The sequence below is a fragment of the Podarcis vaucheri genome (genome assembly GCF_965113315.1).
Source record: "Podarcis vaucheri genome assembly, chromosome: 7".
NCBI lineage: Eukaryota > Metazoa > Chordata > Lepidosauria > Squamata > Lacertidae > Podarcis > Podarcis vaucheri.
The window spans coordinates 39,518,702-39,534,854 of record NC_138765.1 but is presented as its reverse complement, the minus strand read 5'-3'; the positions used below and the strand labels follow the sequence as shown (position 1 = coordinate 39,534,854).

General features: G+C 43.8%; 1 protein-coding gene across 3 annotated transcripts in view; it reads right to left on the bottom strand.

Moving 5' to 3' along the window:
- The window catches only part of GLG1 (golgi glycoprotein 1), a 65,797-nt gene that overhangs the window by 16,243 nt on the left and 33,401 nt on the right, over positions 1-16,153 (bottom strand). For all 3 annotated transcript variants that reach the window (XM_082233451.1, XM_082233449.1, XM_082233450.1), the window contains exons 8-15: positions 10,671-10,885; positions 6,642-6,763; positions 6,140-6,241; positions 4,455-4,608; positions 2,514-2,651; positions 1,989-2,075; positions 1,171-1,233; positions 182-295 (exon numbers count right to left, since the gene is read on the bottom strand). In XM_082233451.1, the coding sequence (XP_082089577.1) occupies positions 182-295; positions 1,171-1,233; positions 1,989-2,075; positions 2,514-2,651; positions 4,455-4,608; positions 6,140-6,241; positions 6,642-6,763; positions 10,671-10,885 (995 nt within the window). The remainder of the gene's footprint in view (positions 1-181; positions 296-1,170; positions 1,234-1,988; positions 2,076-2,513; positions 2,652-4,454; positions 4,609-6,139; positions 6,242-6,641; positions 6,764-10,670; positions 10,886-16,153) is intronic.

Below are 16,153 nucleotides of genomic sequence, written 5' to 3'. Positions count from 1 at the left end.
TCCGGAAGCTTATTTGTGGCAAATAAGCCAAGGCAGCACTGAAAAGGGGACTATGCCATAACAGTTCAAATTCCAGCAGACAGGAAAATGCCTTTGGCCTTCCAGGGCGAAAACGGATAATGGCTGTCTGGCTCCCAGACTCAGTCAAACTAGGGGATGCTGGAGAACCAGCCACACTCACCAGCTGGAAGTGTGTGACTCCAATTGCACACTTTTCATTCATCTCCTTCTGGTGTTTGTTCTGAATGAGGCACTCCATGAGGTCTCCTGAGTCAATCTGGTTGTCTGCCACTTCCTGAATGGGATATTGGGGGGGATGGGACAGACAGACAGACTAATGACAACCTGTCAGGAACTAACTCCCTTCCTGGAAGTCTCTGTACCTCAGTTGAGGAAGCAACAAGACCCATGATTTAGAGCTGGAGAAGGTAATTGCACCTCTCTGGCTTACATTTGAAACCTGATTGTTAAAATGACTTGTCAGGGCTGGTTAGCCCCAGAGCTCTCAAGTTGCTTTACAGCTGCACATGCCCCCACTGGACCCAAAAATGCAACACAATCTATTAAATGCCATAAACACATTTTGCAATTTAACTAGGTCTGGTATGCCAGATATATACAAAGACTATGCAACAATAGCTGAATTCTACATACTTGTTCCTACTCTGTATAATTTATTCTGGTTTTGTCCACGATGAGCATCAATAAACTAACAATGAAAAGTCCTGCGCATGACTACTGGAAATTGTTTCACCCACCCTTTATATTCAGATATTTCAGCAGGCACCAGCTAAAGAGTTTCAAGTGAAACCAGATATTTTCTTTTAGAAAATGGAAGAAGAAAAAGGCCAGAAAACTGAATTACCACTGTCCCATTCTGTGCACCCATGGAATCACAGCACAGATGCAGTCTTGCACCTGCTTGCTATGACTTTTGGGTATCCAAACCAGCACTGTAATTAAGGCTAAGTTCTGAGCAGGGAACTGGGGATGCAAGAAGGCTGGTTGTGCCCTTGAGAATTATGGACATTCCAGCAAGGTATGCTTAACATGAAGGGGGAACTACAAGGCATGCACATGGCTATGGTCTTCATCCCCTCAACTGATACTGATGGAGGAACTCCACAATCCTTATCCAAATTAGAACAAGTATGAGTAAGAGTTACTTACATGGCAGAAGGTCTGGATAATTGGCTCACATGCTCGCATCATCAAGGCTTCTATCTGAATATCCTACAAGAGGGAGAGAGAAAGCAATAAGTCCACCCAAGGCCACACCCAGTTTTTCTGACAGTTCACACTATTGCTCATGTTATGTTTGTACATCAGAGTGGGAAAGTCTCCTGGGATGTGAGCATCCCTAGAGACAAGCTAGAAAGACTTCTGTTGACAAGAACAGCTACTGTAAGAAGTCATTGGGAGCAGGAACAGGTTGCAAAAAATATCGCTTAAAGCAGCTTTTCCAGCTGTGCTGGCTGAGGGTGATGAGAGGTGAAGCCCAAAGCATCTAGAAGGGGCCAGGGTGGGGAAGGCTGCCTTAAAGTTTGCTGCCCCAAATAAAAGCTAACTAGAGTTGACCAAAACACAGCCGTTTTAAGGAAATGATACCTGCCATAGAAAGGCACAACTTTTACACATACAGCTGACAGAGAGACAGAGAGACAGAGAGACAGAGAGACAGAGAGACAGAGAGACAGAGAGACAGAAAGAAAGAAAGAAAGAAAGAAAGAAAGAAAGAAAGAAAGAAAGAAAGACTCATTTACATGAATACTCCTTCTTTCTAATGACATCAGGCTTGAGTTACTTTATCTGGACAACCAATTAAGATCTGATACTTTACCTTCTTTCTTAGATGACTCAAATACATGAAAATGGCACCCTTTTGAAGATACTTGGGAGGTCAACCCAAAAATCAGCAAGCCATTCACATGGTGCAAGTCTAACAACTACAATACTGGAGCTTTCCCTTCCAGCCAAAGCTTACTTACTTCAGACTCCAGCTCTGTAAGGTTTCCAACAATGTCTCTGCATTCAGCCGCCAAGTCATCCAGATGGTCCTGGAGACATTCAAGTTCCTAAAGGGGACACAAAGAATTTTAACACAGAACAAATGGGTTCATCTCATTAATCCCTTGAAAGCCACCCAAATGCACCTTGTGATGTCTCTGGGACATCTTTCGTTTCACCCCAACCAACACCACACTTCTGCAATGCAACATAACCCCTGGGATCAGCAAGTCACCACTCCAGGTTGCTCTAGGTTGGATAAATTGGGACAAACAATGCTTTGCTTTCTCCTGATGCACACATGGGTTTAGTGCCTTCCCTTCACTAATTAAGCTAAATCGAAGCACTAAACGCAACACAGAAACTTTTGAACATTAAAATTTAGTAAAATTCAGAAATGTTTATGAAGAAATAGCAGGACCAGGGCATTTAAAGTGAATGTGTTTTGCTTTCTAACTTATATAACAATTTCAACATGAGATTATTGGTTTAAATTTTTGAGATACCTGTCCAGTCTCTGTTTTCTCACTGCACCACTTCCCCAGATCTATCATGCACTTGTCCTGGAGAGCTGGATCCAGTTTTACATCCAAGGCACGCTGGTGTAGAATTCGTTGTACTTCTGCCCTGCATTCCCGGGATAGCTGCCAAGAACAAGTGTACAAATGTGTTCCATATGAACAACCCCAACTGCTCAGATCTGGGAAGGAAGGTGCTCTTTCCAGCATTAGTAAAAGTAAAGTTCTCTTTATGCTATGCTTGGTCACCTCCCACACAGGCCCACAGCAGGCCTCCCATGCAGGCCCCTCCCCTCAATTTTTTTAACCTTCCCTGCAGCTTAGATGGACAAGTCCCCACATCCAGACAGGTGTTTAATTGAAGGACAAGTCTAAACAAGTTGTCAAAAAGTGAACGAGATACCGTGGCATCACGTGTGTGGAGGGGCTGGCTTGCTGTTTAAGAGAAGAAGCCAATAAAATACAGACAAACAAGCCTAGTGCTAGATTGGTAGGGATAACCTCAAATCTCCAGGCTAGCAGAACTCAGAAGGATCTGCTAGAGCATGGCAAGGACTCTTTGGGGATTTAAAATTCTTGGTACTCTGAAAACGGTGCCAGGGACAGGCAGCTGTGCATGGCATCCTGCACAGATTTTACAACTGAAACCTAAAAACTAATTAGACATAGCAAGTGGAGACCCACCACAATTCATGTTGGCAGAAAAAGAAGGCAGAAAAAAGGAACAAGGCACTACTCCATTTTTCTCCCCCACAGGGAGAATGACTTGCAGAGCAACTGAGCAGTTGCCAAGTCTGTTCAACAGTTCTTTCCTGAGCAGGCACATAGCAGCAACCAAAAGGTATATGGGTATCACTTAGGCTGCAGAAGAAGAGGCAGCAGACTGTCTTCTCCTCCCCAGCTTAAGTTTATAAGCTGGAATACAAGCCCAGGAAGTCATAATAATAATAATAATAAATTTTATTTATATCCCGCCCTCCCCAGCTGAAGCCGGGCTCAGGGCGGCTAACAACACTAAAATAGTGCAACATTATAAAAACATCATAAGAATTAATTAAAATCAGAATTGATGGCAACCATAAACTAAAGTATTGTAAGGATTGCCAAAGGAGGGAGTCAGGCTGTGCCCTAACCAAAGGCCTGGTGGAACAGCTCTGTCTTGCAGTGCAGTGCACCTTTTGCAAGGCTTCACTATTTCAGGTGGGTGGGAGATGATGTTTGAGAACTCTCCACTTCTCCCAAACATGCTAGTTCTGCCTGTGGGGAAAGTTTACATGGGGGAAGCATTCACACATGGACTCCCTTTTTCTTCCCATAGCCCCCGAGTCTGAAATGACTCAACCCAGCAAAAACTGCACTCACATGAATTCCTGATTATGCAACTCAGCTCATCACCAACCACACTCTGATTGCCACCTACAGGATACTGATTACCTGTTTAGTGATCACAACTTCACCAGCCATTCATGCAACAAGCCACCTATTTTGTTTCCCCACCCTTCATATGAAGAGATTTCCTACTATATTCAGCCCTGACCTCAGCTACAAAAAGCAGAGGCAAGACCACATACCTCAGCTACAAAAATGTTTCCTCAGGCTTCTTCCAAAAGGCTTTTAGGGGAATTCTTGCACTCCTGTTTGAGTCTCCAGAGGCTCAAACATTAAACCCCAATCTCAGAGGGTTAAAACAGAAGCACAGGGATCTCCATTTGTTTACCTACTTAGTTGTTGCAAAGCATCCAGGTGACCTGTAGAGTGGACTATAGTTGGCTTGCCTCCGTGCTTTTCCCCAGTATCACCTGCTCAGTTTCTCTGCTGCCTTAGAGATATTCAAAGCTTACATTTGAAGCCACAGATAAACTAGCAAATGCCCCCAAATCACATTCATTTTCCAATAAAGGACTGCTAAAGCAACTGACTGGTGCCTACCCTCCTCCCCTGTTCCTCTGTACGATAGGCATGTCTGTACAGGCAGGAGAAGATGGCCCCAGGAGGAATCATCTCACTCGTCTCATTCCAGCCGCGTGTATGGCAAAGTCGGGATGCATCTCCCTGGCACTTGCGGTAGAGCACAAGATCCAGTCTGTCAAAGTAGAAGAATCAGTGAAGCCACCATGAGGTTCTAAAATGCCCTTTCTTCACACACCTAAGATTAACAGCATTTCATTTCACTTCAACACAACATTTCACCTCTAGAACGTAGCAAATCAGAAATGTAAACGTTAATAGGTACAATTTCCATTTAGCCATACAGGTCACTCGTAACTTGCACAGGGGTTATGTTCCAGGGACAGTGCATATACTCAAAAACACATATAGTCAAATCTCTCCCACATGACTATCCTTACCTTCTGGAGCTGTTGTGCTGAATGGGTCTTATAGCACCCCCGCCCCCAGGCAACGCAAAGAGTTTTCCACAAGATCTCATGGGACTGTCTGAGATCATTCAAGATCCTCCCAGAGCCCAGTAAGCAAGTCTGAGAGCTTAAAAGCTCTTTTTGTGCTGGGAAAACAATGTGCAAAAAGAGCGTTTAAGTTCTCAGACGTCCATGCATTTAATTTGTGCAATTTCAACTGGTCAGCCATCAACTGCACAAGTTAAATGCACACAAGTTGCGAGTCACCTAATAAAACTGAGACATATTTAAAGTCTTGCCGATAAAATATCTGTGTTTTTTTACTGCAACCAATTCCAACTGTGTAACAGTTTTGCAGTCTGAGATTTTAATATGATTATGAAGATTTTCTGTAAGCCACTTGGGGCTATAAAATTTGATGCAAATGTTAAAGTGCATTGGTACACATAAGAATGTGAACATACATAAGAATTTTGCTCTTAAGGAGCAAAAACAATTTAAACCCTACACTAGAAAGAAATATGTCCTCATGAGAAACAGGCCCTATGCTCTTATACCAGCCAGCTAACTGTGATCAGCTGGAGAAGCCCTCCTAACTATCCAACAGTTATCATACTTTCATTTGGTTTCTATGCAAACTAAAGTTTTTAAAAAGCATGGTGGCACCAGTACTTTAGAACACTGTTCCTACTGCAATCAGAAAGGCCTTAAGTGTGTTTAGAGAATGCCAGTTAGCATTAAGCCATTTGTTCTGTATTTCATGTTTTTATAATCGTATGATGTTAAAACATAATTATAACTTGATGGTGTACATCACCACAATTTTTTCTTAATGAGCTGACAGTTCATAAAACACTATTAATAATACATAAGTACAGGAAACTTTACTTTTGACACAATGCTTACACTGAGACACCCTCCATAGTTAGACAGAGGCTGAAATTTGGGATGAGAGGGAACTATCCTGTGGTGCACATTCATTATGAGGCAGCTCTTGAAGGTAATGCCCAGGCCAGAACCTCTACTTTAATTTGTAGCAGGCATTGACAGAAATTTGGGGAATAACGGTTATGTATAAACATCAAGTACTCCAAGGTGTGAATGAAAAGAACTCTTTCTGAACCTCTAGCTAGTGACTAGAGAATTAAAGCCACCCATGACCCCACAGTACAAGACCTTTTTGACCCAACTGCCGCTGCTAGAAAGTCCTGCAACAGAACTGCAGGGCCCCTGAGGGTCCCCATGCCCAGCACTCACTTCCAGTCCCGTGAGATGAAGTACTGGAGCTCCAGGAGCCTGTGCTCACAATCTTCCACCATCTTCTCTGTATACAAATGCTCCATAAGGCAAGAGAGAATCCTATGGAAAGAAAGTCATGTTATATTGATATATGCAATCTTCAGGAGCCTTCATACCAGACATTGCAACAAGGAGCATCTCACTGGTGGGAGGGGAAGGAGGTATTTGTAGAAAGGGGGAGCTGAGTAACTGCATGCTTTAAAGCACATGTGCTTCTCCATAGTGGTCTACCTTTGGCCTGTACTTTCCCACAGCTTGCATTTGTAAGGGTGATGAGAAGCTGTTGCATAATAAAGTCTGCCTGTATGCCCACAAGAAACCCTTTCACCCCAAGTCAACATCTCTTTTTATGGAAGAGACAATCTGAGTCCATCTCTTCCCCCAGGTTTAACAGGCTTCTTTCAGCCCAAGCTAAAACAGCAGTAAACTGTAGCAAAAGCAGGGGATCTCCATCACTTACATGGGGTCTCCAGCACGGATGTGCTTGCAGGCCGTTTGTATCACTGATTCGCAGGCTTCGTTCAATGCTCTGTCAATGCGGTAATCAGCACCAGGGTCTGCCTCCTGGATTAGAGTTTGAAGCTGGAGGAGGAAAGAGAGGGGGGGGGGAGAGAGAGTTTAACAACAATGGCACAGTAGTTCTGGAAGTTAGTTTCCTGGCTTCTGTCGCTGGCAGAACTGCAAAGCTAACCTCAAGGGATTCTGCCCCCTTCCCATCTCATTTCAGTACCAGCTCCTGAAGTGGAGAACATCTTTCAAACATTCCCATGGATGTGAACTGCTCCCTCCCACACAAAAAGGGCTAACCGTTTGCCAAGGAAAAGCAGCCTTTGAACAAATGATTTATCTTCCAAGACCAAGACCAGTTAATGGCAAACAGCTAAGATGTGCCAAATGGAAGAGCATTCTCCCTTGTGTATGACTCAGCCAGAACCAGAGTTTTTATGTTGCTGTCACCTCATCTGCATCCAGAAACTGCAGGCATGACTGAGAAAGCCAAGGTGTCAGGTCATCCCTGCAGCATGGGGCAATCCACACATTTTGCAACTCTGGGGACTTCCCTGTTCTATTTTCAGTATCCAAATGACAGTACACAGAGCTGAATTGTGCAGCCAGCCACATCACCAGGCCTTCTTGCCACTGAAACTGAAGGGGAGGAGAGCCAAGAGAGCAGCAGGAGCAGGAGAATCTAATCTCCCAAACCCAGAACCTCTGTCATGTACATGAGCAACAGGGGCCTTCCTGAGAAATGGCACAGGGGCCTGATGTAACAAAAGACAGCCTGGGGCTAGCAACATGTGCCTAGTGCTTTTATTTGTGGTGGGTGGGCGGTGAAGAGGCAACTGTTGAGACTGAGTTGAGCAGCATGCTCATAAAGGTATACTAGAAGAAGTGGTCTTTCAAGGATTCAGACTCCACTGAAGCATGACTTGAGCAGCGCAGGTAGACTTATGCAACACAGGTTGTTTTGTTTTTTTGCTAAAGCAGCAGCAGCATAAAGCAGCAGAACTAAATGGCATCTCACCACAAAGGCCTGAGAAAAAGCCAATGGAGCTTAAGAATTCCTTCAACATGTAACACTCACTCTTGGAAATTAAGCTCTACAAAGTTGGAGGAGCAGAGAATGGGCAGATTTCTGCACTGATTGTTTCCTAGTGGAGCCCGTAGCCTGGGAATTAAGCCAATTTCAAATTTAGGAATCCGTTTATATCACAGATCTTAACCTCAACTGAGATGAATCTAGTGAAATGCTGGGGGTGGGGGGCATGGGGCAAAGCCATTTATTCATGTGGCCATGGAGCCATCACAGACCACAGAGCCTTTTTGCTTCTTTTTGCTCCCCTTGACAGAACCACAGGGCAGCATTTGCAAATATCGGGGCACTTCCCATTTCTTTGCAAGCAAAGCTCTTTCCAAGAAGCCAAACTGCCAGGTTGCATCACACAACAGTACAACCGTACTTTAGCCTTTCCCCACCAGCACGTGTTGCAATGCCCCCCTCAAAGCCTATCAAGTAAAGTGGTGTCAAGTCTAGAGGAGTGTTTAGTAGCATCAAAGCCCCAACTTCACTGTGTAAGTATACACATCAAAGCAGTCATAATGCTGAATTGAGGCTAAGCTGCCTGGGGGAAATAGCCATGTTCTAACAATCTGTTCCTGCCTGGGAAACAATTATCCTGCTCTCATCATTTGAGGTGGAAGATCCCTGGAATCTAGCCTGACAATCACACCAAGCCATCTCCAGTATAAAAGAACAAGCAAGCACATGGCCTGATGGGCTTTCTGATTTTGTCTCAGGCAATCATCAGTGAGCTATGTTGGGATCAGCATTGAGAAAAAGGGAAGGGTTTTTTTTTGGGGGGGGTGAGAGTGTCAATGTCATTAATCATGTGCTTGGGCGCCCCCAACCTTCAAACTATAAGGCTGTCCAGCATTTGCTATTGGCAGCAGTCAAGATTAGGACACCTATTACATAAAAACAAGGATGTGGTAGGAGGGTGAACATAGCTCCTGCACAATACTACTCCAAAAATGCTACCCAACAGTGAAACCTGAATAAATCATTCAGAGGAAGAATGAGATTTTGAGGAGAAAGATCAGCAGCATTGGCAAGTAAGGCATGGGGTGGATTATCAGGAGCCATGAAGTGAAGCAGAGAACAGGGCCAAGTAAAAAAGTCCTATGTCTATTCAAAGGTCCCAATGTTTATGGGCCCAGAGGCACCTTTTAAAGTATTGTCATAGGCAACAAAAGTACCCATTCCATCAAAGAAAAGCTAGCAATACTCAGAAACATCCCCACCCAAAAAACCCAACAAGCAAATCACCTATACCCCACCAAATAAGACAAAAAGTAGGTCCTCTACACATACCAGCCAGAAACATCATTAAAAAAATTAAAAGTTGGTATCCACAGGTGCTGCATTGGGGAGCCCAGGCTAAACTAGTGGAATCAGCCACTTTGTCCCAATCTCCTTCTGGTTTCTTAGTTTTAAGTACACATTGACTCTGCATCTTCAGTTTTTCATCTACAACAATAAGGGCTAGAATCTTACTATTCAACACACAGGTTTTGCCTCTATGCAGTGACTGGTGCCCATGGAAGGGAAGGAGTGAATCTGTTTTTATGCAATGGGATAGGGACTGAGCAGCCACTGTACATTCTTGTCTGCCTCAGCAGTATATTTTCAGAAGAATGCAAATATGTTCTGACCATCACATGTTACAAGATAAAGGCTTTTCTTTTTTTACACTTAGATTTGTTTTAGGGAAAGTAATTAATATGAAGCTACTCCAAATTCCTCCCAAATGCATACAACACTTCCAATGCATGCAAAATGAATTGTGCATATATTATGAGAAGCCTAAGAGCTGGAGAGAAATAGTCACTGGTCTCCTAGTTCAATCCAATTTTCTTCTATCACCATGCGTATCCAACTCCTTACACTAAGTTGTTCCAGTTCACGTTTCCCCCTGAAGAACTTAAGAAGTCACATGGGATTAGGTCAAAAGCTTTGCTTGAATTAATATGTTATGCCCATTACATTCCTCTTGGCTACTTTACAAAGAAGGTGGGTTAGCCTGGAATAACATAACAGCTTCTGAGTTTAATAGCTTGAAGCTACCCGAAAAGCCTTTTTACAAGTAGTTGATAGAGCTTTTTAATCAGCTCTAGCCAACTGTTTCATTGGGATTCCCCTAAATGGATGTTGGAGCTTTGAGGGCAAAGCCTCCCTGCAGCTCCCACCTGCATCCCAACTCAGGTCTTACTTCAGCATCAGCCCACAAAAGCTAAAATAGTGGGCAGGACACACAAGCAAATTCTTCTGCTCCCAGTAACGTAGAGTCCATTGCCACACATTCTGTTCTCCCAGGGAAATGATTCAGGTATTCAAAACAGAAGTATTACTTTGCTGGGTCAGACCAAGGACCATCTATAAGAGACCTCTCCAACCTGGTGCATTCTAGATATTTTGGACTACAGGTGCCATCTACATGGCCATAATGGCTGAGGCTGGTGTGAATTTTAGCCCAGAATACCCAGAAGCCACAAGGTGGCTGCTGATGTAGTCATGCACTCTGTTTCCAACAGTCACAACCCATAGGCTTCTAAAAGCTGTTGACTATGGCCTGCACATGTTTATTCCTAGCATCTGGTACTCAAGAGGTAGGGCTACTTTTAACACCAAAGTTCCCTGTGGCTGTTATGGCCACTGGCCACTGAAAAACTCCTCCATGAAACCTTGAGAAGCATCGCTTTGGATGGGGAACACATATATGGCAGCCAAGTGCTCTGAGAAGCATTTAATTAGGAGACCCAAGCTGAAACTTTGGATTCTCTGAGTGATGCCTGAGATTTAATGTTTTGAACCAGAGCCTGACTTATTGGCTCTGGTTCAAAACATTAAAACCAGCTGGGGCAAAAATGAACAAGATTTCAGATGTGGGGGTTGAGACTGTCATGAAAAGGCTCCCCATGACAACCTTACCGACTGCTGGCAGCTGACTCCCAAGTTCCCCTTCTCTCCTCGCACAACTTTCATCAGGCAATGCAGGGTGCGGCCCTTCCGATGCAGTCCTGAGCAGTGGTGCTCAATCTCACTGCGGCAACCGAGGATGATCTCTGGGCTCAGTGAAAAATCTTCCATCAACATGCGCCGGTAATCCAACATTTCTCCCTGGCATTCGCTGCTCACTTGCCGACCTAAGGCACACCGTAGTAGATACAGGTTATACGACATCAGCCCAAGGGACACTGAACATAGCCAAGGTACATGCCACATGTGCAATGCAGCCCCATCAGTGTGACCAGTGCCATTCTGCTTTTAAAGATTACATCAAATGACACACCAAGAAAACAAATTCTATGCAGAAATCCAGAGCTAACTGGGAAGGAAGATAGTGCCAGGCAGCTGGAATCCCTAAAGAGCCACAAGCACTACTGCCATTAGCTCTACCATTTCAGACCTATTTTGCAGCCTCTCCTTATCACAGGGTTGTATTCTATTTCTTCACAGGCAATCAGAGAAAACACCAGGTTGCACTGGAGTGTGCATAGCAATCAGGACTGTGCCTCCTCTGTGCACATGTGCACAATATCCTTTACAAGAACACCAGTTTTAATCTATTGGATACACTGTGCTTGAAGCATGGGAGCAGCAATGGAATAAATTGCCAAAGCAGTGAAGGGGAAGGCCAGGGAGAGAAAAGGAGCTGAACAAGGCTTCCAGGGATCAATGATAGGTCTTCAGTGATGTGTGCAGCTTGTCATATTTCCTTTAGTCAGTAGCAAAAGATACAAAGAGAAAATATTCTCATTTCTGAGTACCGTAACTTGATTATATTGATTCTGACTTTCTTCAGCAGAGGAGTCAGAAAAAATTGACACTCAACACAAATATTTTCTATCTCAGGACTAGCAGGGTGCTGGTGGTGGCACACACTGCCTTTTAAGCCTGCCCTGCATATATAAAAGAACGCTGCCACACATTTCTAGACTACTTCATAAAGGGATAATAACTGTTCTGATTCAGGACTTCCGGGGTTGACGCGATCTGGGAATGGCGGATTCCCTCCGAGCTCCGGAGGGAATCGGCTCAGCAGGGGACGGGTCTTGCCGTGCCGGCGACACGGGGACCCTTAAAACCGCAGGCGCGGTGCCTGCGGACTGAAGACTCGGCAGGTGCCTTAAGCGCCCCCCCTGATTCGCGAAGAGCCTTTTTAAAGGCTGCGGAGGGGATACGGGGGGTGGCGCGGCACTGAGAGTCCATCGCTACCTCTGCTGAGCGAAGCCGCGAGCCATGACCGGAGAGCGCTGACTTCCTTCCTTGAAATTCGGCTGAAAAAACAACCCGTGAGTAATTTGGACTTGGCTTTTAAGAAATTTATCCACTGAATTTGAGACGATCGGGGGATGTGCTAAAAGGAAGTCCGCACCCCCTACCTTGCAGACGATCTAGAGCAACGAAAAAAGAACTAAGCTGGAGTGCCTACCCTGTAAAGGGTGAGTTTTAAAAAAGACAGTGACTTCCAAGATTTGGAAATTTTGAGCAGGAGAGAGGAGTGTTGGATGTTTTATGCTCTGTTGTAAACAACCCCCCCTCCCGGGCCCGGGAGCGTCCTGCTTTGGAGCTGGTTTAAGAAGTGCAGAGTTTGACAGCTGTCAAAGCTGTCAAACGGACTGTTAATAGTGGAAAATTGCTACCTAAGTTACCTCTGGATTAAAAAGAGTTACAATTGATCTAAAATTGTTGGAAATAAAGAAACAATAACAAGACAGAGGACTGTTGGGGAAAAGAATACTAAGTAACCAGATTCCCTCTAGAGGGAATTCTGTGGAACTACAATGGCTGTGGATGGAAAGATACTGGGAGAAATCGAAAGGATGTTTTATTTGGTTGGAATCTTACAAGAGCAGACTACGGCTATGAGTGAACAATTGATGACCTTGACTTCTGAAACAAGTAGTCCTGCTGAATGTAACGAGGACCTCAATGAGAAAGAATCCACAGCTGAACCAGAAATGATAATAAAAGAAGAGGAGAAGACAAAACAAGAAAGAGAAGAAGTGATGTGGGAAAATACTGAGCAGAAGCTGACGCCTGTGGAATACAAACAAGGAGATTATTGGAGTAAATCTACTATAAATCCACGAAAGATGCAGAAGACGAAAGTGGAGGCCCTGGGAGTCTATGAAATTAAGGAATTTAAAATAAAGAAATATAATCGGGGCCTCCACATAGACTCTGACTTTGATTACCTTCAAGATTCATGCCTTGTGGAAACTCTTCAGCAGCTGTTTGCAAATATGGGAAGAGACTTTGGATTGATGGTGAAAGAACTCTTTCGAGATGTGACGACTGGCATAAAGGATTACCAACAAGACCGGCGGAGAGGGACTGAAAGAGACTGGAGGGCCTCGGACGTGAGGAACCCGGGCTAATAACTGTTATTTTGGACATGCTTTGGGAAGGGACGCAAACCGGGGATGGGAGGGAGGGAAAAATTAAGTTCTAACAACACTCATGATTATGGGATTTGGTTAAAAAGATCATTATTCAAGACAAAATGGGAAATCGATGGAAGGGAATTGAGGTCCAACTTAGAAAAAATTAATTTTGTTTGCTTTTATAAAAGGACTAATATTAAGACAGGGAAATGCCAATTTGCTGACATAAATTTGGAAATGGGGATGCAAGAGAGGGGGTAGGGGGAAGTCAATGACCAGGGTTAGGAAATAACATTTTCGGGAAAGTATATATGTTTGTTGTTGTTTTCTTTTTTTTTCTTTGTTTATGTGTTTACTTGTTTTTTGTGTTTTTGTTTTTGTCTATATAAAATGTGAAAACCCAATAAAAAATTTTTTTAAAAAAAAAAAAAATAACTGTTCTGATTCAGACAAAGATGCCTTAGCAGTAGGTTTTACAAACCACAGCAGGTAGAAAAAACAGGTCCTTCTGGACCACTAGTTGCCTATCCATCTATTCATTGGTGAGCAACCATCTGTCTGAGGGCCATTTTATGCAGCCCCCAATGTCTCCTGAAGTTGTCCTACCCTTTCATTTTATCAGAGTTGTTGCCTTCCTTCTGGTTCATTTCCTCCTTCCTTTCCCTGGCTCTTAAAAAGGTGTTTCCTTTTCTTTTTATGTAGTTTCAATACAAATGAAAGGTGCAGGATTCTATTTGATAAACTGATATTGTGTGTGTGTGCGCGCGTGCGTGCGTGCACACACTTTTTTCCTGGTTGCATGGTTTAAGGAGGAAAGATGTATAAATGAGTATCTCCACCAAACTTAGTGGGGTTTATTTCTGAAAAGACCTGATTAGGATTCTAATCTGCAGTAGCTATGATAAAATTGAAGCAAGGGCAGTCTTTACTCTGGATTAGCAGTCCAGAACATGTTGTCTTTGCTTCTGCTGATCATCAACTCCACCAACCACCTGCATGTGGCTTCCAACGTATTATTTATGAGGAAATGCAGGACTTGATGATTTTTTAAAAAAAGGTTGCCTACCCCTGTGTTTAATAATGCTTTTAGAGCTCTGCAGGTGGGGGGAAAGAACACCATAACCTGAAAACAGAGACTATCAAGATCACACACTGCCAAATGCAACATGCTGAATTTGCAGAAAGTGAACCACAGCTAGAGAAAAACACCCAGCTTTACTAGATATTCCCCCAAGGCCAGCTAGAGAAAAACACCCAGCTTTACTAGATATTCCCCCAAGGCCACCTGACCGGTTTGAATGGAATCTCAATGCCAAACCATCAAGCCAGGGGGGGACTCAAGGGGAGTCCCACACTTCTCCTCAGCTATGTCAAGCAGAAAGATACTAACATTTACTTTTCCTTGGAAAGAATAAAGACTACAAACATTAACTTTAACATCTTTAGTGAATTGCTCAAAAGCTCCCTGGTGTAAAGACTTGAGTGTGGTCTGTCACAGCAGAGAAGTAACTAAGCAAATAGGTTGTCCACAATATTACCCATTCAGAGAATTCCCAAAGGCATGAGATGGCTTCTCTCTTGGCTAAGGGCTATTCAGCTCAGAACAGCTTGCAGACATGGCCTTGTGCTTTGGAAAAGAAGCCTAGTCTGCCATTCTCACACTCAGATCTGCCTGACCTTCTAGAGGACAACAGTGGAATGCACTAAGCTACACTTGACACTACAGACAGAAACAGTCTTCAAAGCACGTCAGCAAACCCAGAGCCCTCAGAGTTTTCCATACAGCCACATTCCATTTCACTCCCTTCCTCAAACTGCTGCCTCCCCAAATTCATGCTCCCACAAGCCCATACAATGTCTTCTCCATGTAAATCACATTCCCTCTGCCCCTTATTAGCAACACAGTTGCTTGGCAAGCTGGGAAGAGCATGGCTGTGATGAAGATGATGGCACATGGAAAGGGGGTAAACTCTTCCTGTGTTTGTCTTTCCCATGGAGTGTGTCTATCTATGTTTGTGTGAATGGGTCCAACCATCATTGGCTCCAGCCACACCTACTGGAATGGAGCACCTGCCACTACACTTGAACCTGAACAATAAAAAAGATATCCACCTCTGCACCAAAGGGAGTCAGTCTGTTACAGCCTAAATAATGTATATGTTGGCTCAGGTGTAAATCAATTAGATTCAAATGTAACTTTGAAAATATGAAGTTGGTGTTATATAATAGCTATAGCTTTTATAGTTTAGAGGTCTGTCCTTCTGCAAATACTAACAAGTTACATTTAATAGACTGATGTCACTGAGAACCCTGGGGAACCAGCTGTTGTGCAGATAATAGTGAACTAGCTGGATCAATGGTCTGGTATTATGGACACGTGTTTTATTGTCAGTGAATTCTGCAGCATGTTCTTGGCACCATAAAGATGCTTTAGTGGTGGATTTATTCTGCTTTATCAGTTGTTCTGCAATGCCACATTATTGCTGTCTGGAGGAGCTATAGCACAACAAACCCAGTACAAAAACAAACCCCACCAACAACATTTTTGGTATGAAAAGTTCTGGGATTCAGCAGAAGTTCCAGGACATGCACTGACTGGAAAGTAAGCATTTGAATACCCCAAACTTTTGCAGGTGCCAAAAGTATTGAAGTGGAATCATTTAAGACTGGCCTGATAGTGTAAGCACAAATCATCATGAATTAGCAATAAAAAGGATGCCTGGAGGGACCCTCTAAGGTAAATGCTTAACAACTGACTCCCAATACTCCTCTAAGTGAACCAATACATCCCCCACTAGGCTGCATGAAAAGGGCTAAACATGCCCTCAGTGGCTACTGTTGTTTTCTTCTAACCTAGAAGAAATGCATGCTAGGAACACATCAAAGAAAGCTGACTTGCTCTGTTGCTCTCGGGAGAGATGGGATTAATCATGCAAGTGTGGCATTCTGATTAGAATCTGGGCAAGGCCTAGTAGTTCTGATGGCTGTGGTAAATCTGTGCTTGGGCTGTACCACTTCAGACTG